The sequence below is a fragment of the Betta splendens genome, chromosome 4, assembly GCF_900634795.4.
Source record: "Betta splendens chromosome 4, fBetSpl5.4, whole genome shotgun sequence".
In the NCBI taxonomy this organism is placed as follows: Eukaryota; Metazoa; Chordata; class Actinopteri; order Anabantiformes; family Osphronemidae; genus Betta; species Betta splendens.
The window spans coordinates 17,349,914-17,370,904 of record NC_040884.2 but is presented as its reverse complement, the minus strand read 5'-3'; the positions used below and the strand labels follow the sequence as shown (position 1 = coordinate 17,370,904).

General features: G+C 41.4%; 3 protein-coding genes across 9 annotated transcripts; 1 reads left to right on the top strand and 2 right to left on the bottom strand.

Annotated features, from left to right (window-relative positions):
• Positions 1-288: 288 nt before the first annotated feature.
• ppp1r42 (protein phosphatase 1, regulatory subunit 42) lies at positions 289-7,475 on the bottom strand. Of its 5 annotated transcripts, none has more exons than XM_055507725.1 (9): positions 7,061-7,475; positions 4,672-4,898; positions 4,419-4,585; positions 4,193-4,331; positions 3,433-3,549; positions 1,725-1,842; positions 1,455-1,586; positions 1,009-1,093; positions 289-603 (listed from the first exon to the last, which is right to left on the bottom strand). In XM_055507725.1, the coding sequence occupies exons 2-9, from the start codon at positions 4,801-4,803 to the stop codon at positions 519-521; spliced, it is 975 nt and encodes a 324-aa protein (XP_055363700.1). In that variant the 5' UTR covers positions 4,804-4,898; positions 7,061-7,475; the 3' UTR covers positions 289-518. The 5 variants fall into 5 exon arrangements, 4 of the variants coding, with proteins under 4 accessions (XP_055363700.1, XP_029004596.1, XP_029004599.1 ...); XM_029148763.3 differs by lacking the exon at positions 7,061-7,475 and adding an exon at positions 5,402-5,558 and having other exon boundaries at positions 4,672-4,902; XM_029148766.3 differs by lacking the exon at positions 7,061-7,475 and adding an exon at positions 5,402-5,558 and having other exon boundaries at positions 4,419-4,531; positions 4,672-4,902.
• Positions 7,476-7,614: 139 nt separating this feature from the next.
• cops5 (COP9 signalosome subunit 5) lies at positions 7,615-11,676 on the bottom strand. Its single transcript, XM_029148762.3, has 8 exons — positions 11,386-11,676; positions 10,944-11,178; positions 10,183-10,311; positions 9,706-9,771; positions 9,386-9,471; positions 9,143-9,254; positions 8,292-8,440; positions 7,615-7,895 (listed from the first exon to the last, which is right to left on the bottom strand). Exons 1-8 carry the CDS (start codon positions 11,520-11,522, stop codon positions 7,805-7,807), a joined length of 1,005 nt encoding a protein of 334 aa, XP_029004595.1. The 5' UTR covers positions 11,523-11,676; the 3' UTR covers positions 7,615-7,804.
• A 241-nt stretch (positions 11,677-11,917) lies between these two features.
• Positions 11,918-20,958, top strand: LOC114854409 (centrosome and spindle pole-associated protein 1). 3 transcript variants are annotated; one of them, XM_029148757.3, is made up of 27 exons: positions 11,918-12,073; positions 12,208-12,468; positions 12,556-12,621; positions 12,723-12,820; positions 12,932-13,012; positions 13,410-13,795; positions 14,255-14,343; positions 14,432-14,528; positions 14,630-14,687; positions 14,939-15,231; positions 15,339-15,463; positions 15,539-15,620; positions 15,783-15,894; positions 16,372-16,519; positions 16,617-16,783; positions 16,872-17,015; positions 17,129-17,254; positions 17,336-17,434; positions 17,525-17,576; positions 17,661-17,787; positions 18,485-18,624; positions 19,341-19,478; positions 19,634-19,668; positions 19,757-19,820; positions 19,944-20,041; positions 20,162-20,312; positions 20,581-20,958. In XM_029148757.3, the coding sequence occupies exons 3-27, from the start codon at positions 12,579-12,581 to the stop codon at positions 20,772-20,774; spliced, it is 3,147 nt and encodes a 1,048-aa protein (XP_029004590.1). In that variant the 5' UTR covers positions 11,918-12,073; positions 12,208-12,468; positions 12,556-12,578; the 3' UTR covers positions 20,775-20,958. The 3 variants fall into 3 exon arrangements, with proteins under 3 accessions (XP_029004590.1, XP_029004589.1, XP_029004591.1); XM_029148756.3 differs by having other exon boundaries at positions 11,919-12,073; positions 17,126-17,254; XM_029148758.2 differs by lacking the exons at positions 11,918-12,073; positions 12,208-12,468 and having other exon boundaries at positions 12,578-12,621; positions 12,915-13,012; positions 17,126-17,254.
• The last annotated feature ends 33 nt before the right edge of the window (positions 20,959-20,991 follow it).

The following is a 20,991-nucleotide window of genomic DNA, read 5'->3' as shown; positions in this document are numbered from 1 at the left end:
AAGGACAGAATCATTTATCATGGTTGTTTGAATGGAAGCATATGTTGTTTGCTTTGGATAATGTAAAGCCTTGTAGAAACAGGGCAAAAAGCTCATTTACATTGTGGCACTTTGCATCTTGTGGTTCAATTACTTGCCAAAATGTGCGCAGAACAAAAATATATATGTACCAGAGAAAAATGTAAATCTATCAGCAAGTAACAGTTCGAGTTGGATAGATTATTTATTTCTCCATACCCGAGCTTTTCATTAGAAGTAAACTATAAAACTGAAAAAAATGTGTACAAATTATTCTTTGATTATTTTATTTTTGAACAATTCTTTTCATAGAATACTTATAACAATACAATTATTTCAGACTCTTGACCAAATGTGTGACTGTATGAGTGTATTTTTTAAAGACAATCCTCAAGATCAAGGATAGTGCAGTGTGCTACTACAATGTGTACAAAGCCAGAGAGAGGAGCTGTCATGACAAACTGTGAGAGTGAAGTGTCTGTCGACCCAGTGGGTTTGTCCTACGCATCCACACTGCTGCACTGAGCTGTTGGGACGGCCGCATGCGTGAGGAGGCCACTCACAGGCGTTGGAAATGGTTTTGCCCTGTGAGATCAGAAGAAACAGAATCAATGGTTACAGATGTTTTCTCCTACAATTACTGTAATCAAAAATGTAATAAACAATTCAGTGGAGCGCGATACCACTGCTAATCTGGAAAGAGTGATCGCAACATAGCAAGAAATTTGTCTAGAAGGACAAATGAGGGATATTAAAATATGTGATGCCAACATAAAATCATAAAACTAATATAAAACATTTCCTCGATTTTATGGATAGTTTTAAAATGGATAACGATGTTTAAGATTTATTCATATTCAAGCAGGTTGTAACTGATACTGTATGACAATAGAAATGAACACGGAATATAATGTAATTTATTCACAGTTTAATGATTCGAATGCTATTAAAACGTAAACAGTTAACCAACATCGAACTGCGATAACGGACCTCAAAGTGTGCTGTGGCCTCCACTGCTGCACACTAGCGCGGTGTTGGATGTGACTATGTGGACCCTGACTTGAGTTGAAGTCATCTGGAATACAAACAATGTCAGTGTTGAACAAACATGTACGCTCAAATATTCAAAACTGTACCCTGCTGATGAAGAAACACACAATATGGGGAAGTACTGAGATTGTTTGGAATCATTTCACCAGGAAATTTTTATTTTTTTATTTTTTATTTATTTATTTATTATTTTTTTTGAATATTTTCAGCATTAATATTACTAGTCACTGTTAAACGCACTAAAATGATCAATGGAACAAAATCAAAGATGTTACAAATTATAGTGAATGAGTGTTAAATGATTGCAAAATTGCTAAACTGTTACACTACAATAAATATTGATGATAACATGGGCAAAGGTGCTATTACAGAATTTAGTGACCTACTTATTACAGGATAGGGAATCATTGGTCCGGGCAACATATGTTTACTATTTTTCTTCTTAGCCTCTTTAGATGCTTTCCAGTTAATAAGAAACTGTCGGGTGACCTCATTAATTTCACGTCCATCAAGAACTTCTGCAAAAAGAAAGGATTTTAATTAACAAATTTCAACACTAACTGTGTGTTTTTTGCATTTTATAATAAAATGTTGTTCAGATCAAGGACACTTCCAGATCACGTTGCCACTGAGCAACAAAATGGATAATATCTCACCTAGGCTTTCGCACACAGTAATTAGGCAGTCTCTGTATTTAGCTGTTTTACACACAGGGTTTCCTCTCAGATCCATCTGAAGCAACTGTGGCCAGTGGCTGCATACACCTTGTAATTCCTGAAAATACACACAAAACACTACTTATCATAACTATTCAGTAATGTAATAAACTGACAATACTGTGTTAAAAAAGCCAAACAGAAACAATCACCAATTTTTTAACACAAGTGATACATATTTATGATATGATTACTAATCAGACACAACGCTGGTATGGACATGGTGGAGGTGAATGGTAATATTAAGTACAAGGGCCAGTGGAGAGTGCATAAACAACACATCAGTCTATTTTAATAAACAGTGTCGCCGGTGTCATGTTTTCTCCCGAGGCAGTGTGAGACTGGCTCCTCCAGCGACTTGCCTGCAGTTGTATGTTTATCTAAAGGCACATTAATCCAAGCTTGGAAATATGAATACTCTCTGGACACGCTCTGATTGTTCATTGCCTTCCTGTCTTGGCCAAAGCGCTTCCACTTTTCCAGCTCGTGCTGCAATCAGTTCAGAGGGGACCCCTGAGCACTGCGCGCTCCCAGGCTTTGATAAATGAACGTGTCAGGGCCGTCACTCAGAAGGCCCTCACCGAAGAGCAGCCCAGCGCCAAATTGCCCCCCACGTGGGGGCGTGGAGAGTAGCAAAGGCTGGAAACTCACTAAGCCTGGCTGCTTCTCTCCACTGGACTAATGATAGACCTGTTATGAACCTGTATTTGACCAGGACTTCGATTCCCCTGTCCTCTCTGCCCTGCACATAGCTAACGGCCTCTGAAGACGCCCCCATTTGTCACCCTGGCTGACTGCCTGTCATAATCTATTTTAAAAATCCATAACGTTTCCTCTGAATGGTGCAGAAGACGGGATTGATCCTTCGGAGTGCTGTCCTAGCAGAATCAATAGTGGCAGACGGGTTGTATAAATTATAGGAGATATCTCCTAAAAATGACACGTGTACAATTACCTGCATCAACATTTTCAAAAGGAAATGGAGCATTTGCAGTGTACTCCATTAGAAAGTGCTATCAGTGTGTCAACTTAGTGTTAAATGATAGTCAGGAAATGAAATAAGCTGTTTTAAATGAAGTCATCAAACTTTTCAGTTAATCAATATAAACTGCTGCAATGAGAGAGAGAGAGCCTCTAAAGCTAAACATTTTTAAAGGAAGTCAATGAGCATAAATCATCTCTGCGTCAGATGAATCCCACAAAGTTAAGTAGTAGTGGTTTAAGGTATCAAATGGAGGATTCTAAGGTAGGAAGGAAAAATCAGCCTCCCCAAGAACGAGAGAACCTTGTGCTTGTTTAAGCTGTCGGTGAGAAAAGTCCCAGGGGAGACTGATTCGCTGAATAATTCTGACCCTGTGAGAGTCACAGAGGCTGGGAACCTATGGCAGGATTTTCAGGATTTAGGGCTTTAGAACCCTATCCTCCATATTGGTTCGCACATCACGTCAGAGAGCTGCAAAATAATATTACTGATGACCTCATCAGCTACAATATGGTATATTGAATTTAATACGCCACACCACACAGTACAATTTACCCTGAATGCACAGTGTACAAGATACACTAGTATGTTACACTATGCAAAAATAATAGAAAACATCTGCTTTCTCCGACAATGGCAGTTCAATTTGTAAAAAACAATATTTACCTCAATATTGTGTAACTTGTTGCCAGCTGCAGAAAAATACTGGAGCTCCTTTAGAATGGAAATGTCCCTGATGTCATCAATGTTGTTGGTATTGATATTCAGGACAGAGAGAGACTCCTACACAAGGGCAACAGAGACAAAGATATTTTTTGTGTGTGTTTGGCACCTACATAGCCTATTAGACAAACTCAAGATGAAGTAGTACTTGTGTTTTATCTTCTGATTCATTTGGGTTTAGGATCTACATTTGGTGTTTATATGCTCAAACTAGCACAACCAAACCAGATTCTAGATAGTGGTGTTGTTAGCATTACTTCTAATTTGAAGTTCTGTAAGGGCACATTTATAAAAGGGTAAAACTCTTTAAATTTGCATAGCAATTTCCTTAATTATCCAAACAAACAAGAAGCTGTGACTCTTGGTGTGTTTGTCTGTGGCCTCCGCAGTAAATGGAGTAAACAGACGTAACTGATTTGTCAGTAACAGAGGTCTCTTTGACATCATCAAGCCCAGCACAACCCTGCTTTTACATGGTTAACTTTACCTCTGACAAATCTGCAATTGTTTTAGACTTGATATGATAACTTACCATAGATCCTTGTATATAAAACAAACATTTTATCTGATCTTTTAATTGTTTAAAACGTCATAGTTTGAAATAATCAGCTCAAAAAAGCCAGAACCCGATTTTTTCAGAGAATGCGTATCCTTTTCTTTTCTCTTGCTATCTATGAACTCAACTGCAAAAAATAGGTCATACCGCAACTGAGGCGAGAGTCCTGGGGTCAAAGAGCAACTTTTCCCCTGGTGCCAGCCTTTGATTCTCAAGATGAAGCTCCTTAAGTTCAGGGAGCTGCTCTAAACCCTCCACCACAGCAATCCTGTTTCCACCAAGATACCTGCATAGCAGAAAAAAACACACATTACAAAACCTAAGACTCCAAATGACTGCCAAAGCAATAAAACGGCCAAACACACATACTTACAGTTTGGAGAGCTTCTGCAGATTAGAGAGATTGTCTATATGAGTGATGTTGTTGTTCTGCATATAGAGATGGGTGAGGTTGGAGGCAAAACCAATGTTGGAAATGTGTGTGATCTGATTATCGTACAGGTAGAGAACAGTCAGGTTTCTACACATGGAGAGATCACCCTGGAATTCACAATGACGAGTGAGGCACATACAAGTAATAAAGGCGAAGCAAAAATAAAATGTCAGTGGTAATGATGAGTGCTCACAATATCTTCAATATTCCTGCTGGAGAAGTGGAGGTGCGTGAGTGTCTGGAGGTAATCTGGCAACGACAGGCCCCTTTTCTTTTTGAAGTGCTTTGGAGATTTAGCAATCAGATCTATGGTTAGAAGAACCATGGTGGCTCGTCACAGACGCTGCGGCAGAGAGAGAAGGGGGGGGGTCTCTTTCAGCTTCAGCCAAGCATTCAGCACACGGCGGTGACTGGAGCTGTCTGTCTGGGAGAAAGGCAGACGCATGAGCTGAAACAGAGCGAAACGGGCAAACAAATCATCTGCACCTAACTATTTGCTACATATGATATGGCAGCGTTTGCAATCGCACCCAACGGGCGGGATTAACCTTGTCCAGAATTTAAAGTGCGCAGAGGTAATCCATGACGCAATAACAGCCCGGTGTGGGGCCAGAGCTTGGGTGACCACTCAGTTTGTGTTGTAATTAGGGTTGTGTTGAATTCCCCAAGCAGCCTGAGCAGACCCTGACCTGCTCCTCTTATTCATTACCCACGGGGCTGCTTCATTGCTTAACGCTAGTGGTGGAGTTGACTTTATTAACCAGCTAGCCGCACGTCACCTGCTGCTGTTTGTAGCCGCTTAGCTTAGTGCACAAGGCCAGGTTAAAATGCATTAAGACGGCCCCGGTCTGCTTAGCTTATCGCCACGTTAACTCGCCTAACACTATCGTGACGCACGTCGCAGAGTTAATTAACACTCCTACCTTCTTGGACTCAAATCTTGAAACGCAAGCTAAGACTTAGCGCTGAGTTTTAAAGCGTCAAATAAAGTTTCCGAACTGCGGCTAAGCTAGGCCGTCTCGTTTGCTACATCACGTTGCTATGGAAACCAGCGTGGCGGCGCGTGCGCGCGCTACTTAGTTCGACACAAGCGTCAAAGTTCGTATAGCTAAAAGTATATTTATGTTGTGGTATTCCTAAACCTTACTCATAAAATATTATACTGTATTTAGAATATTCTATATGAATATATATTATATGGGATATTTAAAAAAAAGGTTGACCTAGCATATTTATGCTCAAATTATATATTTAAGTGTGTAGTTATTAGTGTGACACTAGTGTCTCTCCTACCAAACATACCAAACCCTAGTTCTGCTGCAGTGACCCCTGCATTATTAATCTATATGATGTCATGACCTTGGTTTTCCTGAGAGGGACTTAGGTGCCGCTACTTATGCAGAAGCACACGGAGCAGAGGAAGTGCAGCACCTCCAGGTCTCTGGGCTGGGTTTAACACATAAACACACAGTACCACACGTGTGGGGTTAATTTTTCTGAGTGCCAAACCAAACACAACTTCTCCTGGTCGCAGCGAGGCTCATTTGTTGTATAGGCCTCAAATCTTGAGAGTGTTATGGTGCCTCATCAGTCTGATGTTCTCTTATCAGCCTCAACCAAATCACATATTCCACCCTTTTATTTTTTTGTGGACACAAAAAGAGGAACATTCCACTGCAATCTGTGAAGGCTCTGTAATCTGAACACACCCTGGAATCACAAAACTGCTAAGCATTAAAAGAATAAAGTAAAATACATGAGTAATGAATTTTTGACTGTCCACAGTATAAATTGATTAGAATTTACATAAATGTTCCTATTTCAACTGTAGTCATGCATACAAATGTCCATCTGGTGATAATCACAATATTTACATGTCAAACGAGTTCAAGATGTTTCACAGATTCTTAAATAGCCTTGAAAGAGGGTAGAACTACTTTATAAGTACATATTCTAAATTCCTTTCCTCCACTTTGACAGTCATCCGTATAATACATTTAAAATCTGGCAAAAGCATGAGCTATTCAGTTAAAAGCCTTTGTTAAAAACACATTCCAATTTGTAAATGATATTAAATGTAACTTAACAAGTTTCCTTTTCCCAAACCCCAATTATGACCACCTTCTATTTTAAAACATGGGTTGAATAATGGTTAAAAGAAAAAAAACACAAGTTGCAGCATTGTGGTGAGGTGGTTAACACTATGTTCACACCTGGATTTATTCCAGGTGCTTCAGGAAGGTGAATTGATGAGCCTTAATTGCCTATTGGTGTGAATGTGAACTCAAATGGCTGTTAGTCTATATACAGTATCTCAGCCCCGTGTCTGACTGGAGACCAGTCCAGGCTGTGACCCATCTCTTGCCCAATGTCTGCTGGGATATGCTCCAGCCACCCTCACGGATAAGCCCCGTGCAGCTAATAGTGGATGGATGGATTATATAAAGTTGTGCCAAAGCTCATGCATATAACAAAAAACAGGTATGTCCACTGTCCCACTGGGATTCTCTCTCCTGCAACACATGGCATTAAAAATATACATTTAACAATTACAATACTATAAAAAAAGAAATGACACAAACCCAGGCCAATGGAGTCGCCAGAAAAAAAAAGCAGACTCGCGGAGTGTCTGCTTCGATGAAGAGCAGGCGTGTTGGGTGAATAGACTCCAGTGTGTACGGCTTCTGTTTCTGCGCTGCGTCACAGCCACAACACAACCGAGCGACCGGAGCACTCCGCTGCACTGCGCTGGGGGCCTCCGCAGAGATTCCCTCTGAGCCTGTGCAGAAGCTTAAGTTTGTTGTTGCATTATGTAATGCTATGACAGGCTACTCTTGAGTGACTGACTGGTGTTGGCTGAGCCTGTGTGTTAAAGTCATGCAGTCGTGGTGTTTATGAAAGTCCCAGGACATCGGAGAACACAGGTCCTAAAATTAAACGAAGCTGCTCAATGCTGAAATATTACACAAGAATACAATGTCTACACAGGACTGAATATGTGGTGACAAATATCCACTATATACAGCAGAGAGGTGAACAGGTAAAAAATATATGTAGTATTACTTCAATACTAAAAATAAAGAAAGTAACATTTAAAAAGCTGTTGGTTTTAATAAACAAGAAACACCCACATAAAGAACTTTCATTTTTTATGTTTTATTTTCTGCATGAATACCATTATTTAGCTACAATATTGAAAAAAAATAATGAAAATAATCCCTCCCAAAGAAATCATAGATACTAATCCTAGTCAATAAACCACTGAGTACTTGACATGCACAAGGAGACATTTCCTAGTATGTTTTAAATCAGCTAATTGTTCAAATTTAATTGGCAGACGTGTTGATTTGATTGAAGAGTTTGTCCTTAATGACTTGAGACATCAGACCATGAATAGCCTCAATAGTTGTCTTGCAGCTAAAACACAACACAGGGAAACACAAAAATGCTTATTAGTAATCAATTCCAAGCAGAACAGACACAGGACAAACATCTACACTGGTACTGGTAGATTTTCAAGACCAATAAATAAGTAAACATAATCCATAAATTATTCAGTAGTAAGATAATATTAAATTAAACATTTAGGATATTTAAACCATATAACCTTTATATAATTTTTATAAACATCTGGATTATTTGTTTGCTTGTGGTGAAAACAAACCTACCTTGGATTATGATAATTTGAAAACAAGAATCTACTAAAACAGATAATTATTCAATAGTTTTATAGAATCTTAAATAAACAACAAGCCACGGGAAAGCAGGCAGAAGCAATTTTGTCAAAAATAATTTAATTTCCTTTTTTTTTACCTATCTCGTGTTGCTTTGGCCAGTTTGTCCTCAGACTTCCTGTCATGTGTGTCCAACCCGAGCATGAAGCTGCCTCTGCCCAGCTGGGCCTCTGACTGCTCCAGCTTTTCCGACAGGTCAAACACCTGGCCTGTGGTGTAGTCCGAGTTCTGATCATCCAACACACAAACACACACAAAGCAGTTCATGCACAATTTGCCAAAAAAAGATTTTTTCCACAAAGAACAAGACTTTTTGTAAAACAGCAACAAATCTGTCAAACGAGCTGTAGAAACATTTTGTATGTTGAAGTGAGTGAAAAGACGTCAGTGAAAAGTTTGCTTAAGGTGAGGCCGTGTTTTGAGTGGAAAAGGTAATTACAACACAATGACAAAGGGGCCCCTGACTCAGGTGACAGTGTAGCAATTGACAATGCCTTTCACCAATGAAGCAGGTCCTTCTTGACATCTAGTCAATTTATCTTCGTCCACAATGCCAGAGAGCTAACTGTTTGGATAAGCCTGGTGCGTATTTGGACTGTTTAGTCGACAGAGGGACTGCGGCCACAATGGGAATGCACATGAGGGGCTTTCAATCTTTAGAAAGAAAGGGGTAAAGGTGATGGTCCGTAGAGAACCACACTGTATCTGTATCACAGGAGTCGGGTCCACCTATCTCCCTTATGAAAAAGCTGAAATTAAGCTTATTACTAAAACCAATAAACAAACACGCTTTGCTAATAGGCTACAATTAATCACACCATCACAAGCTGGTGACCACATGTCTCAGTGAGTTATAGTGTAATAATTAACCATAAATCAAAATGTCAAACAATTAGCGCAAGTTTTTGATTTTTGAAGTTTGCTACATACCGTGAGGAGACTTGAGGAGCTTAAAGTATTGACCCAATATTTATTCCAAAGGAGTTCCAAGAGCTTTCTATCGAGAGAGGACTTAAAGTATGTTACCTCCAAGGCATAGTACCTAAATGAGACAAATCAAAGAAAGAATATGAGCCACATACAATGTTGCAAAAAGGTAAACAGAGAATTTTACATGCACCGTATGTTATAATAGAGTGACAACACTATTACGTAGTGTATATAAACACTCACTGTTTACAGTGGACACCAAAGTCTTCAATCTTGTTCAGAGGGATTGTCTGATATTCTGAAGGCCCTTCATCAGGAGGTTTGTATCCCTGATACGGATTTAAGGAGGAAAAAATGACTGAGCTAATAAGGAATAAACAATTTACATCAATATTGCAATTACAAAATCATACATTCAAAGTACAAAATACAAATCACATTTACCGAAATATAACCAGAATATAAAGAATTCTAAGAACAAATAGCATTAATAGCAAATTACTTTAACCTTTTTATAAACATAGTTTTGAGAGAACTGCTGCTACATTCAGTCTGTGCTTTACCTTTGGGTAGGTTCTAAAGGCGCCAAGGTTGACTTTGCCTGCAGAAATAGTCCGAGTCGGGTCGATCTGTAGAAAGCAAGATACAGTAGAACAGGAAAACAAAGTCAGAGGTCACGCAAACCTCCAGGGAGCTCTCAGTTCTGCCCACCAGAAACCTTTTACTGAGGCTGTCAGTGCCCTGAAAATACACACTTAATTATAGGTTGCCCATGGCTTGTAAGAACTACTAAACCAAATGAGGTGTAAATAGAATATATGGCCGCAATAACAAAATATTCATCTGTAGTGCATGGAAACTTAGAGCCTATACATCAACAATGTCACTCCCTTCTCAGTTACACCCACATTATAGGGTATCGCCATACTTAGAAAGGAAACGGCTTGCTTTCTTGATGGTGTTTTAATAGAACGCTATTAGAATTCAAAGTGAACCAAATGTTAGACATAAACTAAAACTGTGGCCACATTCTGTCTTACCACAACAGCCACAAAAGGCTCCTGAAACTGCTGGTTGAGCATTTGGGTGCTGACATCTATGCCCGAGAGCCAGCATCCATAACCAGGGTGACTGTGGTACCAGCCAATAGCATTCTCCAGCCGGCCAACCTGAGAAATGACGCATTAATCATACTGAACCTGTTCAAATTCACACTAAAACACACTCTAAATAGGAGGTATAGAACAAAATACCAGCATATTTAATAACAAAAATAAAAATGTATTGACTAAATATTAATGCCAGTGGACAACCCACAGAATAATTATGCATCCACAATTATGCAATAAAAAATTATTTTTAGATGGAACATTTCATTTAAAATAGCTGGAATTAAGTAACTATAGACGTTTGATTTAAAAGTCCTCCAAAAATTATTAGTCCAGAATAAAATCAATAATAAACAACACCAATCAGATAAAAATGGGTTATACATTAGATTTCTAGTCATTATATGATATAATGTTACGAACAATACCAGAGCACAGCCCTGTGTCTTAAATACTTTTATAATAATGATAATAATATTCATCTACAAATACTATTATTATCATACAGCTGATTTTGAGATAAAACAGCCTAAAAACAACCAAATTAAACAGATTATATATTTTACTGCCTAAGTGACAATACATTAAAGGAAAGCTTTACTACTGCTGATGTATTTTGTCTGGCCATTAATTACATGCACTATTAGCCGATCATCCAGATGCCCCTCAGTAAGTGTAAATCACTGTCCAACCTGTTTGGCATTTTCAATGTATGCAGCCATGTACTCATAGGCTGCAGCCTGCGCGTTGACTCGGGTTTCTGTGCCCTCCACGGGCAACGCAAAGCTGTCCATGATGATCATAGTTTCCCCGTCCACCTTCCCCAGCATGAGGCCCATCACCTCCAGGTTTCCCCCAGACCTCGCATGCATCACCATCTTCAGCAGGGCCAGAGCTGATATTTTGCAGTACTTGAAGTAGTGGTGACTGTGGGTGAAAAAAACGACGTCATGTATTTAACGGGTGGTATGAGAATAATACTAAGGAGCAGCTGATGCAGCAAGTACACACTTATAAGCAGCTGGCTACACATAATCACACACTCACAGCTAAGCTAGTTCAGGCTATCATGATACTGATCACTGTGACATAAACTACAGATTACTAAACATGGCCTTAGTGTTGTGTACTCACTCTTTTGTCCATGGCTTCGCAGCGAGGATCTCTTGTTGTTGCTTTTTGTCATATTTGTATATTTCATCTATACTCTGAACTTCCTGCATGCTGTTGGATAACTCCCATGTTTTCTGAGCAGTGCTGGTGCCCGCCATGACGACTTCTCCACGCACAAAAGCGAATGCTTAAATGCCCTGATGATGTTATAATAATCGAAGAAATGTTATATTTCTCCAAGTATTTTGATACGGTCACACGGCTGGACGTCCACAGTCTTAGGAAGCCATGACAGTGAATGAGACCACTTCATCAGGGCTCAAGCACAGGGGGTGTTCGATTCATTATTAAAAACAAAAATGTCACTGATGAGCTTTTGCGGTAGATACACCTTTTACTTCATAGACAAAACCAATTAAATAGTAATACCATTTCAATTGAATGGATTGTTTGTGTATCTGTCACCTTATGTTAACTTACCTAATATAAATATTCCCCTGTTAGAGAACAACATGGTTTAGTCCTGAGAGGCTTTCGACTAACGGTTGAGACGCAGTGACATCTAGCGGCGGTTCTTTAGAACGGTTGAGCGATTTTAACGTTTCGCTTTCCCAACTGTGACTATTGAATAACAAGGTGGCTAATGTTGATTATTGTAACTTAAATCTTCACTGCAAAGCCCAAGAGCACCGTACAATGAACCACTAACGTAAGTCTGGTTAGATGTTGTCAGATGTTCTTAAAATCGCCCGAGGGTTAGGGTTAAATAGTATTGATATAAAAGCTGCTTAACCACATTCGATGTAGGTTAAACATCTTTCTCTCTTTTTGTTTTTATGCTAGCAAGTTAATAGCTAGCTAATCAGCCCGCTTCTCCAAGGAGGAACCTTTGTGTCATGGTTGCCCCTGGCAACGGAGCGATGCTTTGCGCCACGCTGACGGCATGGACTACAACATTAGCCAGATTTGGACCGTTTAGACAAACTATTCAAATATAAATTATACAAAATCTTAAAATACGGCACATAACGTCTGTAGGTCAAGAGGACACGCGGAAAACACCCACAATTATATCATCACGAGATTTACAATTTGTTCATGCAGGTATGTTGAAAATCAATTCTAAAATGAGCTGGTAGCTATTAATTAATGCATGTTTTAATGAGTATGTTGTGCGAATGTTTTCCACAGATAAAGGCTAATGGTAGTTAAATATGCCTCCAACCTCAGAAGCACTAATCACTAATTCAGACAAAGGTATGGTGCATATCTATGAAGGTCTATGGGTTTTATTCTTTGTACAGTGTTTCATACTATCATACTTCATGCCCATGTGTTATTTATTACATGTTTTCAAGGTTTGGGCTTAAGCTTTCTACTGGGAGCCGACTATGAAAGGAAAAAACAGAAGCTTCAGCAGGAGCTGAAACTAGACTACAAACAATATGTTGTCAAGGTCTGTTCATGTTGTGTTTGAAAATGAACTGACTGTGCAAAGAAATTTCTGTTATGACCTTGTTTGTTTATGTAAACTCATCATAATTTTCCAGCTCTAATGTTTCTCCAGGAAATGGATCGTAAAAGCAGTGAAACTCATCCACATCCTCAGGGGCTGTCCTTACCGATCCATGACAACTTATCTGTCAAGGTTTGTGCCTGGGTGCTTAGTGAGCATGTGTTTATGTCTGTGTGACAGGAAGTCAAGCAGAAAAAAGCAAAATGACCCAGTGGCCTAATGGACAAGACCTCTGGGGTTGTGGGTTCAAATCCCACCTAGTTTGCATTTATGATTTAATCCAATAGATGCTTGTTAAAGATCTTTGAATGAGGCCTAGTAAGGCATGTTTTAGTTGCAGCTCGTGATGGGCCGACACTAGAGATTCTCTTGTAAGTGACATAAATCAACAGAACAAACACAAGATTTCTTTACACAACTGCACGTGGTACAGTTTGTGTATATTTCACAGTGGTTGAATGGTTGTTTTAAGATAAGATAACAAATATTTGATTAATTATACTGAGACTTGTTTTTGTTTCTGTTGTAGGAAAAACTGAGAGAGGAGAGGAATAAAGAATACAACGTTTTCCTTAAGAATAAAGCTCAAATTAGAAGGACAGGCCAGGTTCCAGCTCTAGATGCTTCTCCGTCTATTCTTAAGTCCCGCACAAATCCAACCCCCATTCATAGGGAGCAGCCTCAGAGGAGAGATGCTGCCACTCTGACAGAGGAAGGGGAACATGGGAAAAGCAGGAGGGATCCAGGTCATCAGGGACGGAGGCACTGGCAACCGCATAGTCCAAAAGAACCCTATAGCTCTGAGGATGAGCCCATGAAAGATCAAGAGTTCAAGCGCGAATGGAGGAAAGACAGAATCCCTGCAGAGTTAGAGAGCAACGAGGAGCAGAGAAGCAGAGAAAGCAAAACCAACAGGTACAGAGTTAGTTAGCTCACTATTAGTAAAGTCACATAGTCATGCAGTTTCTCACATGTCATTTATATTTGTATGACAGAGTTTCACTGGAGATTAAAAAGGTGAAAGCCTCTGATGTGCTTTCATTTCATCCATCAGCACAGGGGAACTATAAGAGAAGTAGTGTTGATACCTGCCTCTTAGTTATTACTCTGCAGCTCATCTCTTACACCCTGGTGCAATGGCTTTTTTTGCCTTCACCATAAACGGTTAACGTGAGTGTTGGCTCAGCTCCAGCCCAACAATTACTTAGCCCATTTCTATAAGAGGTATGTAAGTGATTAGAGAAGGAGGCTTTGTGCTCCTGCCACCACAAAGCTCTGCAGGCTGATGTTGGTGGGGCGTGGTTCTGGGAAACTGATTGCTATGCAGTTATCCTTATACACTGTACAAGGTCATCTACTGTGTGTGTTCGATAGCCTGCAAATGCCAGACATGAGGCCAACTGCAAGATCTAGACCTGCTTCCAGTAAGGAAAAAGTCGAGTTTGCTACTGGACTACTGATTGGTAACGGACAGCGTTATGAAATGATACTCTGGGGCAAAGGCTGACGTGTGACATTTCAGCTTCATCTCTTTGAATCTTTGTTGTGCAGGGACAAAGGACGATCCAATAGTGTCTCAGATGAGAAAAGAAATATACAAACGGGAGCTCTTAAAACAAATTGCGGAACAGCAGAAAAACAAGCTGAAGTGAGTGTTTATCCACCAAGTCAGCGGCTGTTATTTCTGGCACAAGATTATGAATTACTAAAATGGAAATAAATGATGATTCACGCTTGTATGTGCTTCAGGGAGAAGAAACTCGAGCTGAGGGTTGCAGCCACTGGATCCACTGACCCTGAGAAAAAGGTAGCAGACATTACAATAATTAGATACAATTACGCTGATATTCCGTATTGTTTGTGAAAATAATAGCATTAGTCTGTTATCTAGCTTTAATAAAATCAATGCATTCATCACAGCCCTGCATTTGTTACAGTGTCATTATCATGCAGAGAGTCTTGTAGATACGGACAACGACCACATTGCATTACTTTGATGCGGTGGCTCGATTCCACCTTTAATGGACCTGTTTTACATGGTACATTTCCCTTTTCCAGCCTGACCGCATTTTGCAATTTGAGCCTGTAAATTGGCAACAGGACAGCTGGAGACCGTCTGGAGCAGATCAAACAGCTGGAGGGAAAGACCCGCATCAAAGGCCTAATGATAACAAACTTAGCAGACACACTGAACAGGGAGGTCCCCAGGGAAGGTCCGAGGTGGACTCCAGCACTGCTCTGACTCAGCTGATAGGCAAGGCAGCGCCACAAGGTGCCTCCTCACTAGACTACTTCCCAGAAGGCTACCACAGGGACTTCTCTCACATGCTTGGAGAACTGGCAATCCCCAGGTAGCGCTCTCTGACCTTTGCTCTTATTATTACTATATTATTATAGTATTTGAAATGAGCAACACTGTTGGTAATAAATTTGAAGGTTTTTAATTTTGCTTTTCCAGAGTTGCAAGTGTTCCTCCCCCAGTACCTCCTGCTATAAGTAACTATTACAAGACGCCATATGATGCTGCCTATTACTACTATGGAACAAGACATCCACTGGATCCACATCTCCCTCACTATCAAAGTAAATGAAAAAATAGATTAAAAACATTAAGGACTGGGTGATTATGAACTAGTGAATCTGTATTTGCTGATTTAGATGGTCCACCCAGAAGAGAGTCTGGGAATTTCCACAGCCTTCCTCAAAGCCCTCGCATGCACAGACCCAGTGGCATCACTGAGTGAGTGTCTGTAATGGAGCTTGATGTACAGTATGTGATCACCCCTGTATTGGGTTATTTTATTTTACTCCTCCAGAAGAGGGCCCTCACTGACAGATAACTGTGAGTCAGTACCTCCTTTACACAAACCTTTTCATCACTTGTCTCACTCCCTGTTTCTAGAACAACTCATGAACACAGAGCGTTTTCCTTGGGTGTTGGAAAAGTTCTTCCAGACAAGTCTAAGCCGAGGATAGAGAGTGTGCTGAGCTACCAAGAATCACTCAGAGAGCAGGTACAACATCAGATCTATGATTGCTATGAGTGCTTTTGTGTGTTTCTATCACATTGTGAGAGAAGGGGGAAGCAAAGTAAATACCCAGATGGAAATGGTTAAATAATAAAACTGGTTCATTATTGAGGGGGTTGAGGACAAGACTGCTATAGCTTGAGTGGAGCGCAGGACTGGGGCACTGCTCCAATCAGTCAGACTGATATGCAGGCAGGGGAGCGAGTGTGGGCATCAGTGGCAGCACTCCCAGGCATCCACACAGACTCACACACTCATATATGTACATAGAAATACATGCTATAAAGGGATTTGAGACAAGGGGTAGAACCAGGTCTTTCAGCTGGTTAGATGATTTTTGAGCTATGCGAGCAACAAAGGGGCACGCCTCAACATTTAGAGGCCAAACGGTCGAGTCAGCCTTTTTTCAACGCACTTCAGTGCGGCTACACAGTTGCATCGTCATGCCTGCCTTGTGTCCAGATCAAAGAAAGAGAGGAGAGTAAAAGAAGAGAGAAAGAAGAGAAGGAACAGTATGAAGCCAAGATAGAAGCTGAGATGGCGGCTTACAACCCCTGGGGGAAAAGTGGGGGTGGCGCTCCCATAAAGGACCAAAAAGGCAACCTTTTCAGTATGTTTATTACTGATTAATGACTTACTACTGTTATGGATCATGACCCGCACTAGTAGAGCATGTTGCAGCTTCTCATGTTGTTCCTTGTCCTCAGGTGACCTTAAACAAATGCACAAGATAAATGAGGAGTCATACAAGAATCCTTCGGTCATGAGTAGTGAAGTCAGGACTCCTCGTCCCCGTAGACTGTCAGTCAGCGATCAGCCGACGCCGCAGCACCAGGACACGCAGGAAAGATACAAACAAGCGCTGAAACAACAGGTAGGCCCAGTCCTGTGATTAAACAAAAGGAACGGACGACCACTGATGTCATTGTCAGTAGTGTGAAGAAGTTGTAATGAACCAACAGATAGATGACAACAAGAGAAAACGGGCGAAGGAGAAGGAACAAATGAGGATGGAGGAGGAGAAAGAAGAGAAGAGGCTGTTGGAGCAAAGGACGCGCATGCAGTGGGAATATGAGGAGGAGCAAAGGAGACAAAAGAATATGGAGGTGAAAAGTTCATCTGCTGAACACAAAGATTTTCACAACTCATCCCACAAACTAGTGGGTTAGAAAAGACCAAAACTCTACTGGAAATAGTTTTATTTAATCTTCCACAGCAGAAGCAAAGTCGGAGCCGTGAGCCTAAATCACCTCACCAGGAAGAACAAACGCAGACCAAGCAGGAACAAGACATTGCTGAAAGCATCAGACAGATAGAGGATAAAGTGGCAGAGTTTCCTTATAAGGTACATTAAGTGTATTAGAGTATCTAACAGAGTCATTGGACAGCTTTCTCATCAGATGTGATGCTCCTTACATGTTCGCAGAAGGAGCCATCTCCTCCCATCCCAGCCTGGCAGAACAAGCAGACAAATACTGTGGTCCCACGACCTCCATCTGTTGCAAGCCAACTCTCCACCAAGACTGTATGTCACTCAGTCAGTAACGGATGGAACTAGGTTCACGTCAAAACTGTTCAAATGAAAATGTCCTATTAAGTACGGTATGAATTTCAGGAGGCGTCTGAGTCAGCACCACCAGCTGTGGAAAAAATCGCCCCACTACGAGGTAACACTGAGATGGGTCATATGTGCGTTAAACTGACACCAATTCACTCGTCCCACCTTCACGCACTCCCTCTGCTCGCTTTAGATGGTCAGCAGCAGGTGATGAGAGAGCTGTCGGCCCTCCGCCAGTACCTGTGGACGGAGAAGAGACAACTAGAAGCACAGCTGGGCAGAGAGGACGGACAGGAGGCTCCACGCACTCCCCCCAACAGGTTCACACAGTCACAGTGATGCCGCTTTATGGGGATGTCATTCACACATTCATTTAATTTTACATAGCCTGGCTAAAAAACTTACAATTTCTGGATCCAATTAGGTGTGATCTGTCCCTTCAGGTTCTATTTCACCTAATGCAACCCCAGATGCATAATTATAAGACGCAATACAATTTTCTTTCTTGTTTAAAGGCAATTTGGATGTGCTACTCACATTTAAGCAGACTTCCTTGCTAATGGCGGTGACCCAGGTCAAACAGGCCCCGCTAATGGAAATCCAGATTTGTTTCCAGGACTCATTACTGCAGCAATATACTGTAACAGTATGAACCCCCGAAAGAGAATTTTCCTTTAATCTGACTTTGCCCCATCACACCAGCCAGGTTGGCTGCATGGCCAGATGCAGAGAGGACTGAGGGCCCCCTTAGCTGGCTGCGTCTCTGACCATACACTGCAAATGCTGTAATAACACCTCACAAGAGATAAGAATGTTTAATCAAATGAGAAAAGCTTTTGAGCTGTTGCCAGTGTCAGGGGTTTTCTTTAATTACAGTACAAGCTGCTTCAGGCCTCATAAATAATAATAATAAACTGGTACCAGGTGTTCTGAATGCACCAAGAATGCATATTCGTTCCCTCACTGTGTTGTTGTGGTTGTGCGTGATTGAACAGTTCAGCTTTCTCCTGTCTGCAGGCGCAGAGGACGACCCAGAGCCGAGGCCTCGGCGCCTCTACACAAGCAGATCGACCAGCCATCAGCTGGGAGACTTTACTCTGGCGCTGCACGCGTTAACATGGAAAACATCAGGGAGTTCAACATGCTAAAACACAGGGGTAATGCATGCATTATATCATATAAGGCATAAATATTTGGACCTCGTCATTATAGTGTTGAACTAAATGCTGTTCTTTGATAACTAATTCTTTTATCGCCCTAAACTGAACCAATTCAACATTACTTACTCCATCCGCACCGAGGTCATTGAGCAGCCCTGTTATAAGGAACAGGATCATTGTGGTCCGTAACCAGCTGGGCACGGCCAGATGGGATGGACTTCCCAAAGCCTCATCCGCCCCATGTCTCTCTCTAGCCACACTGAAACTTTAATCTCTCGTGGCTTTAGGAGGCATCCATCAGTGACAGGCAGTTTGGCAGCGCAAACAGAGAATGTAAGGCAAGAAAGCGAGGAAATGGCTTTGGACGTGTTCCCGGGGGTCTGAGGGCCATTTGAGCCCGCAAAGATGACAAAACAGGATGACATGCTGAATGATCAAATGAATTCATCACTTATCAGGCTTCTGAATAAAGAGGAGGAGAAGTCTCTATAATGAGACTATGATAGTATGGAGTGAAGACATAATGGTCTGTCAAGCTTCTGAGGATAAAGGAGAGAGAAGAAAGCAAATAGAAGCTGTTTACATGAAACGTTGGCTCCTAACGTGTATGATTTTCTGTGCTAATGCAAGTAATAGCTGGATGTGTATACTGCATATAAGCAGATAAACCAAAAGCAGCAGAGCTTAGTCTTTTTTCCGTCTGCGTTGCTCAGACACAGAATCCCGTGAGGACGTCCGTCACATGTATCCGGACCCTCCCACAGACGCACAAAGTCTGGACATACAGCAGCAGGTCCTCCTACGGGAACAACGACGCAAGATCAGGCGTATGAAGGGGGAAGAGGAGCGGGGTCAGTGAACACACACACACACACACACACACACACACACACACACACACACACACACACACACACACACACACACACACACACACACACACACACACACTCAACAGAGAGCTGTCACTATGTCCTTTAATTCATTGTTCTGTCTTTATCTATAGATCGTTTGGAGCTAAATTCGAGCCATTATTATGATGTAAGTAGAGCTTGGTTAGGACTGGCTGGATTAGACTAGACTGTAGATCATCTGCACCATCATCTGTTCGCTTCCTGTTTTGTCTCAGAGGAACAAACACGGACGCTTCATCCACACAGACGCTGCGTTGCCATCTGAGACCACTTTTATTGGTAAAGCTGCTCGGTTCCTGTTTCTCTTTCAAGTGTTTACAACATCCCACACTACAACAGACGCACATGCCTGTGTGCATGTGGTGCTGGAGTGCACTGATGATGATGTCTGGGCTTTGTTAGATGTTTACAGTAGCAGGGAGCAGCTTCAAGAGCAGAAACCCCGTCGTCCATCAGCTGAACCCCAGGAGAGGACGACATGGAGGACACATGTCCATGATGTAGGTGCTAATAATTACTGAACTCATTTATTGGATCAAGTAACTCTTTAAGTTGCTTCCAGTTCAGAATTGTCTAATATCTAACTTGTCTGGTTCCTTCTGATGATTTTATTTGTACAGGAAGCAGTGATTGCCACAAATCAGAGAGCACCTAAGACCCAGTCGGACACTCAGTTGTTAACAAGTCAAAATGGTGAAACTAGGGTCCGCTCGAAGCAACAGCGCATCAGGAGACGAGACTCTTATACCATTGAACAAAATGGCATATTAGGTGAGTAAAAGTATTTCAGACCTGGTTATGAAATGGTTATAACAGCCAAATACTTCAAACACCAGAGATGAACAAGTTAGCTCTGGAGTAACATCCATCAATGTCTACACAAGACAGCCGTTAGCTAAATGCATATTGAAACTGCAGTCGTATAATCGTTGCACCACATTAGACTTCGGAACATTTTACATAAAACAAAACCAACCATCTTAAGCACCTTTACATTTCTTATGAAAAGATGGGTGATAGTCAAGTGTCTGTTCCCCAGAGGGACTGCCTGCTGATGAAACGGATACTGCGTCTCTGCGTTCTGCCCTGGAGAGCCCCGTCTCCGTGGAGACCGTCGCCACGGAGCCCTGGCTGCGGCCCGGCACCTCAGATGATGTAAAACGCTCCGGTAGTAGACCAAGGCCAAACCGCGGGACGGGTGCTCCACCCTGGCTGACGCGTGGCATCACATAGCTCCCATCCACTGAAGGTTAAAACTTTCCCCCCTCTGTAGAATGGATGAGGGCTAAACGTGATCACATTAATTTTAGAGTTAATCAGTTCATATTTAGCTTACATAGGTTTTCTGATGGGCATAGCTATGACTGTACAAAGGTTCTATATCGCTACTGAATAAATGCTGTTATTTTAATCTTTTCATGGTTCAATGTAGACAATGAATACATAATTT

Bases quoted from the DNA above. Each gene is read 5' to 3' on its own strand.
- ppp1r42 (XM_055507725.1), bottom strand. From the start codon at position 4,803: ATGGTTCTTCTAACCATAGATCTGATTGCTAAATCTCCAAAGCACTTC. The intron at 3,550-4,192 runs GTATGACCTATT...GCCCTTGTGTAG, and splicing joins GGACTCTCGCCTCAGTTGCG to GAGTCTCTCTCTGTCCTGAA. The intron at 604-1,008 runs GTCCGTTATCGC...CTGATCTCACAG, and splicing joins AGGCCACAGCACACTTTGAG to GGCAAAACCATTTCCAACGC.
- cops5 (XM_029148762.3), bottom strand. From the start codon at position 11,522: ATGGCGGGCACCAGCACTGCTCAGAAAACATGGGAGTTATCCAACAGC. The intron at 9,772-10,182 runs GTAAGACAGAAT...TGCTTTCTACAG, and splicing joins AGCCTTTTGTGGCTGTTGTG to ATCGACCCGACTCGGACTAT. The intron at 9,472-9,705 runs GTAAAGCACAGA...AATCCGTATCAG, and splicing joins CCTTTAGAACCTACCCAAAG to GGATACAAACCTCCTGATGA.
- LOC114854409 (XM_029148756.3), top strand. From the start codon at position 12,579: ATGCCTCCAACCTCAGAAGCACTAATCACTAATTCAGACAAAG. The intron at 13,796-14,254 runs GTACAGAGTTAG...TGTGTTCGATAG, and splicing joins AGAGAAAGCAAAACCAACAG to CCTGCAAATGCCAGACATGA. The intron at 17,435-17,524 runs GTATGTCACTCA...TATGAATTTCAG, and splicing joins GCCAACTCTCCACCAAGACT to GAGGCGTCTGAGTCAGCACC.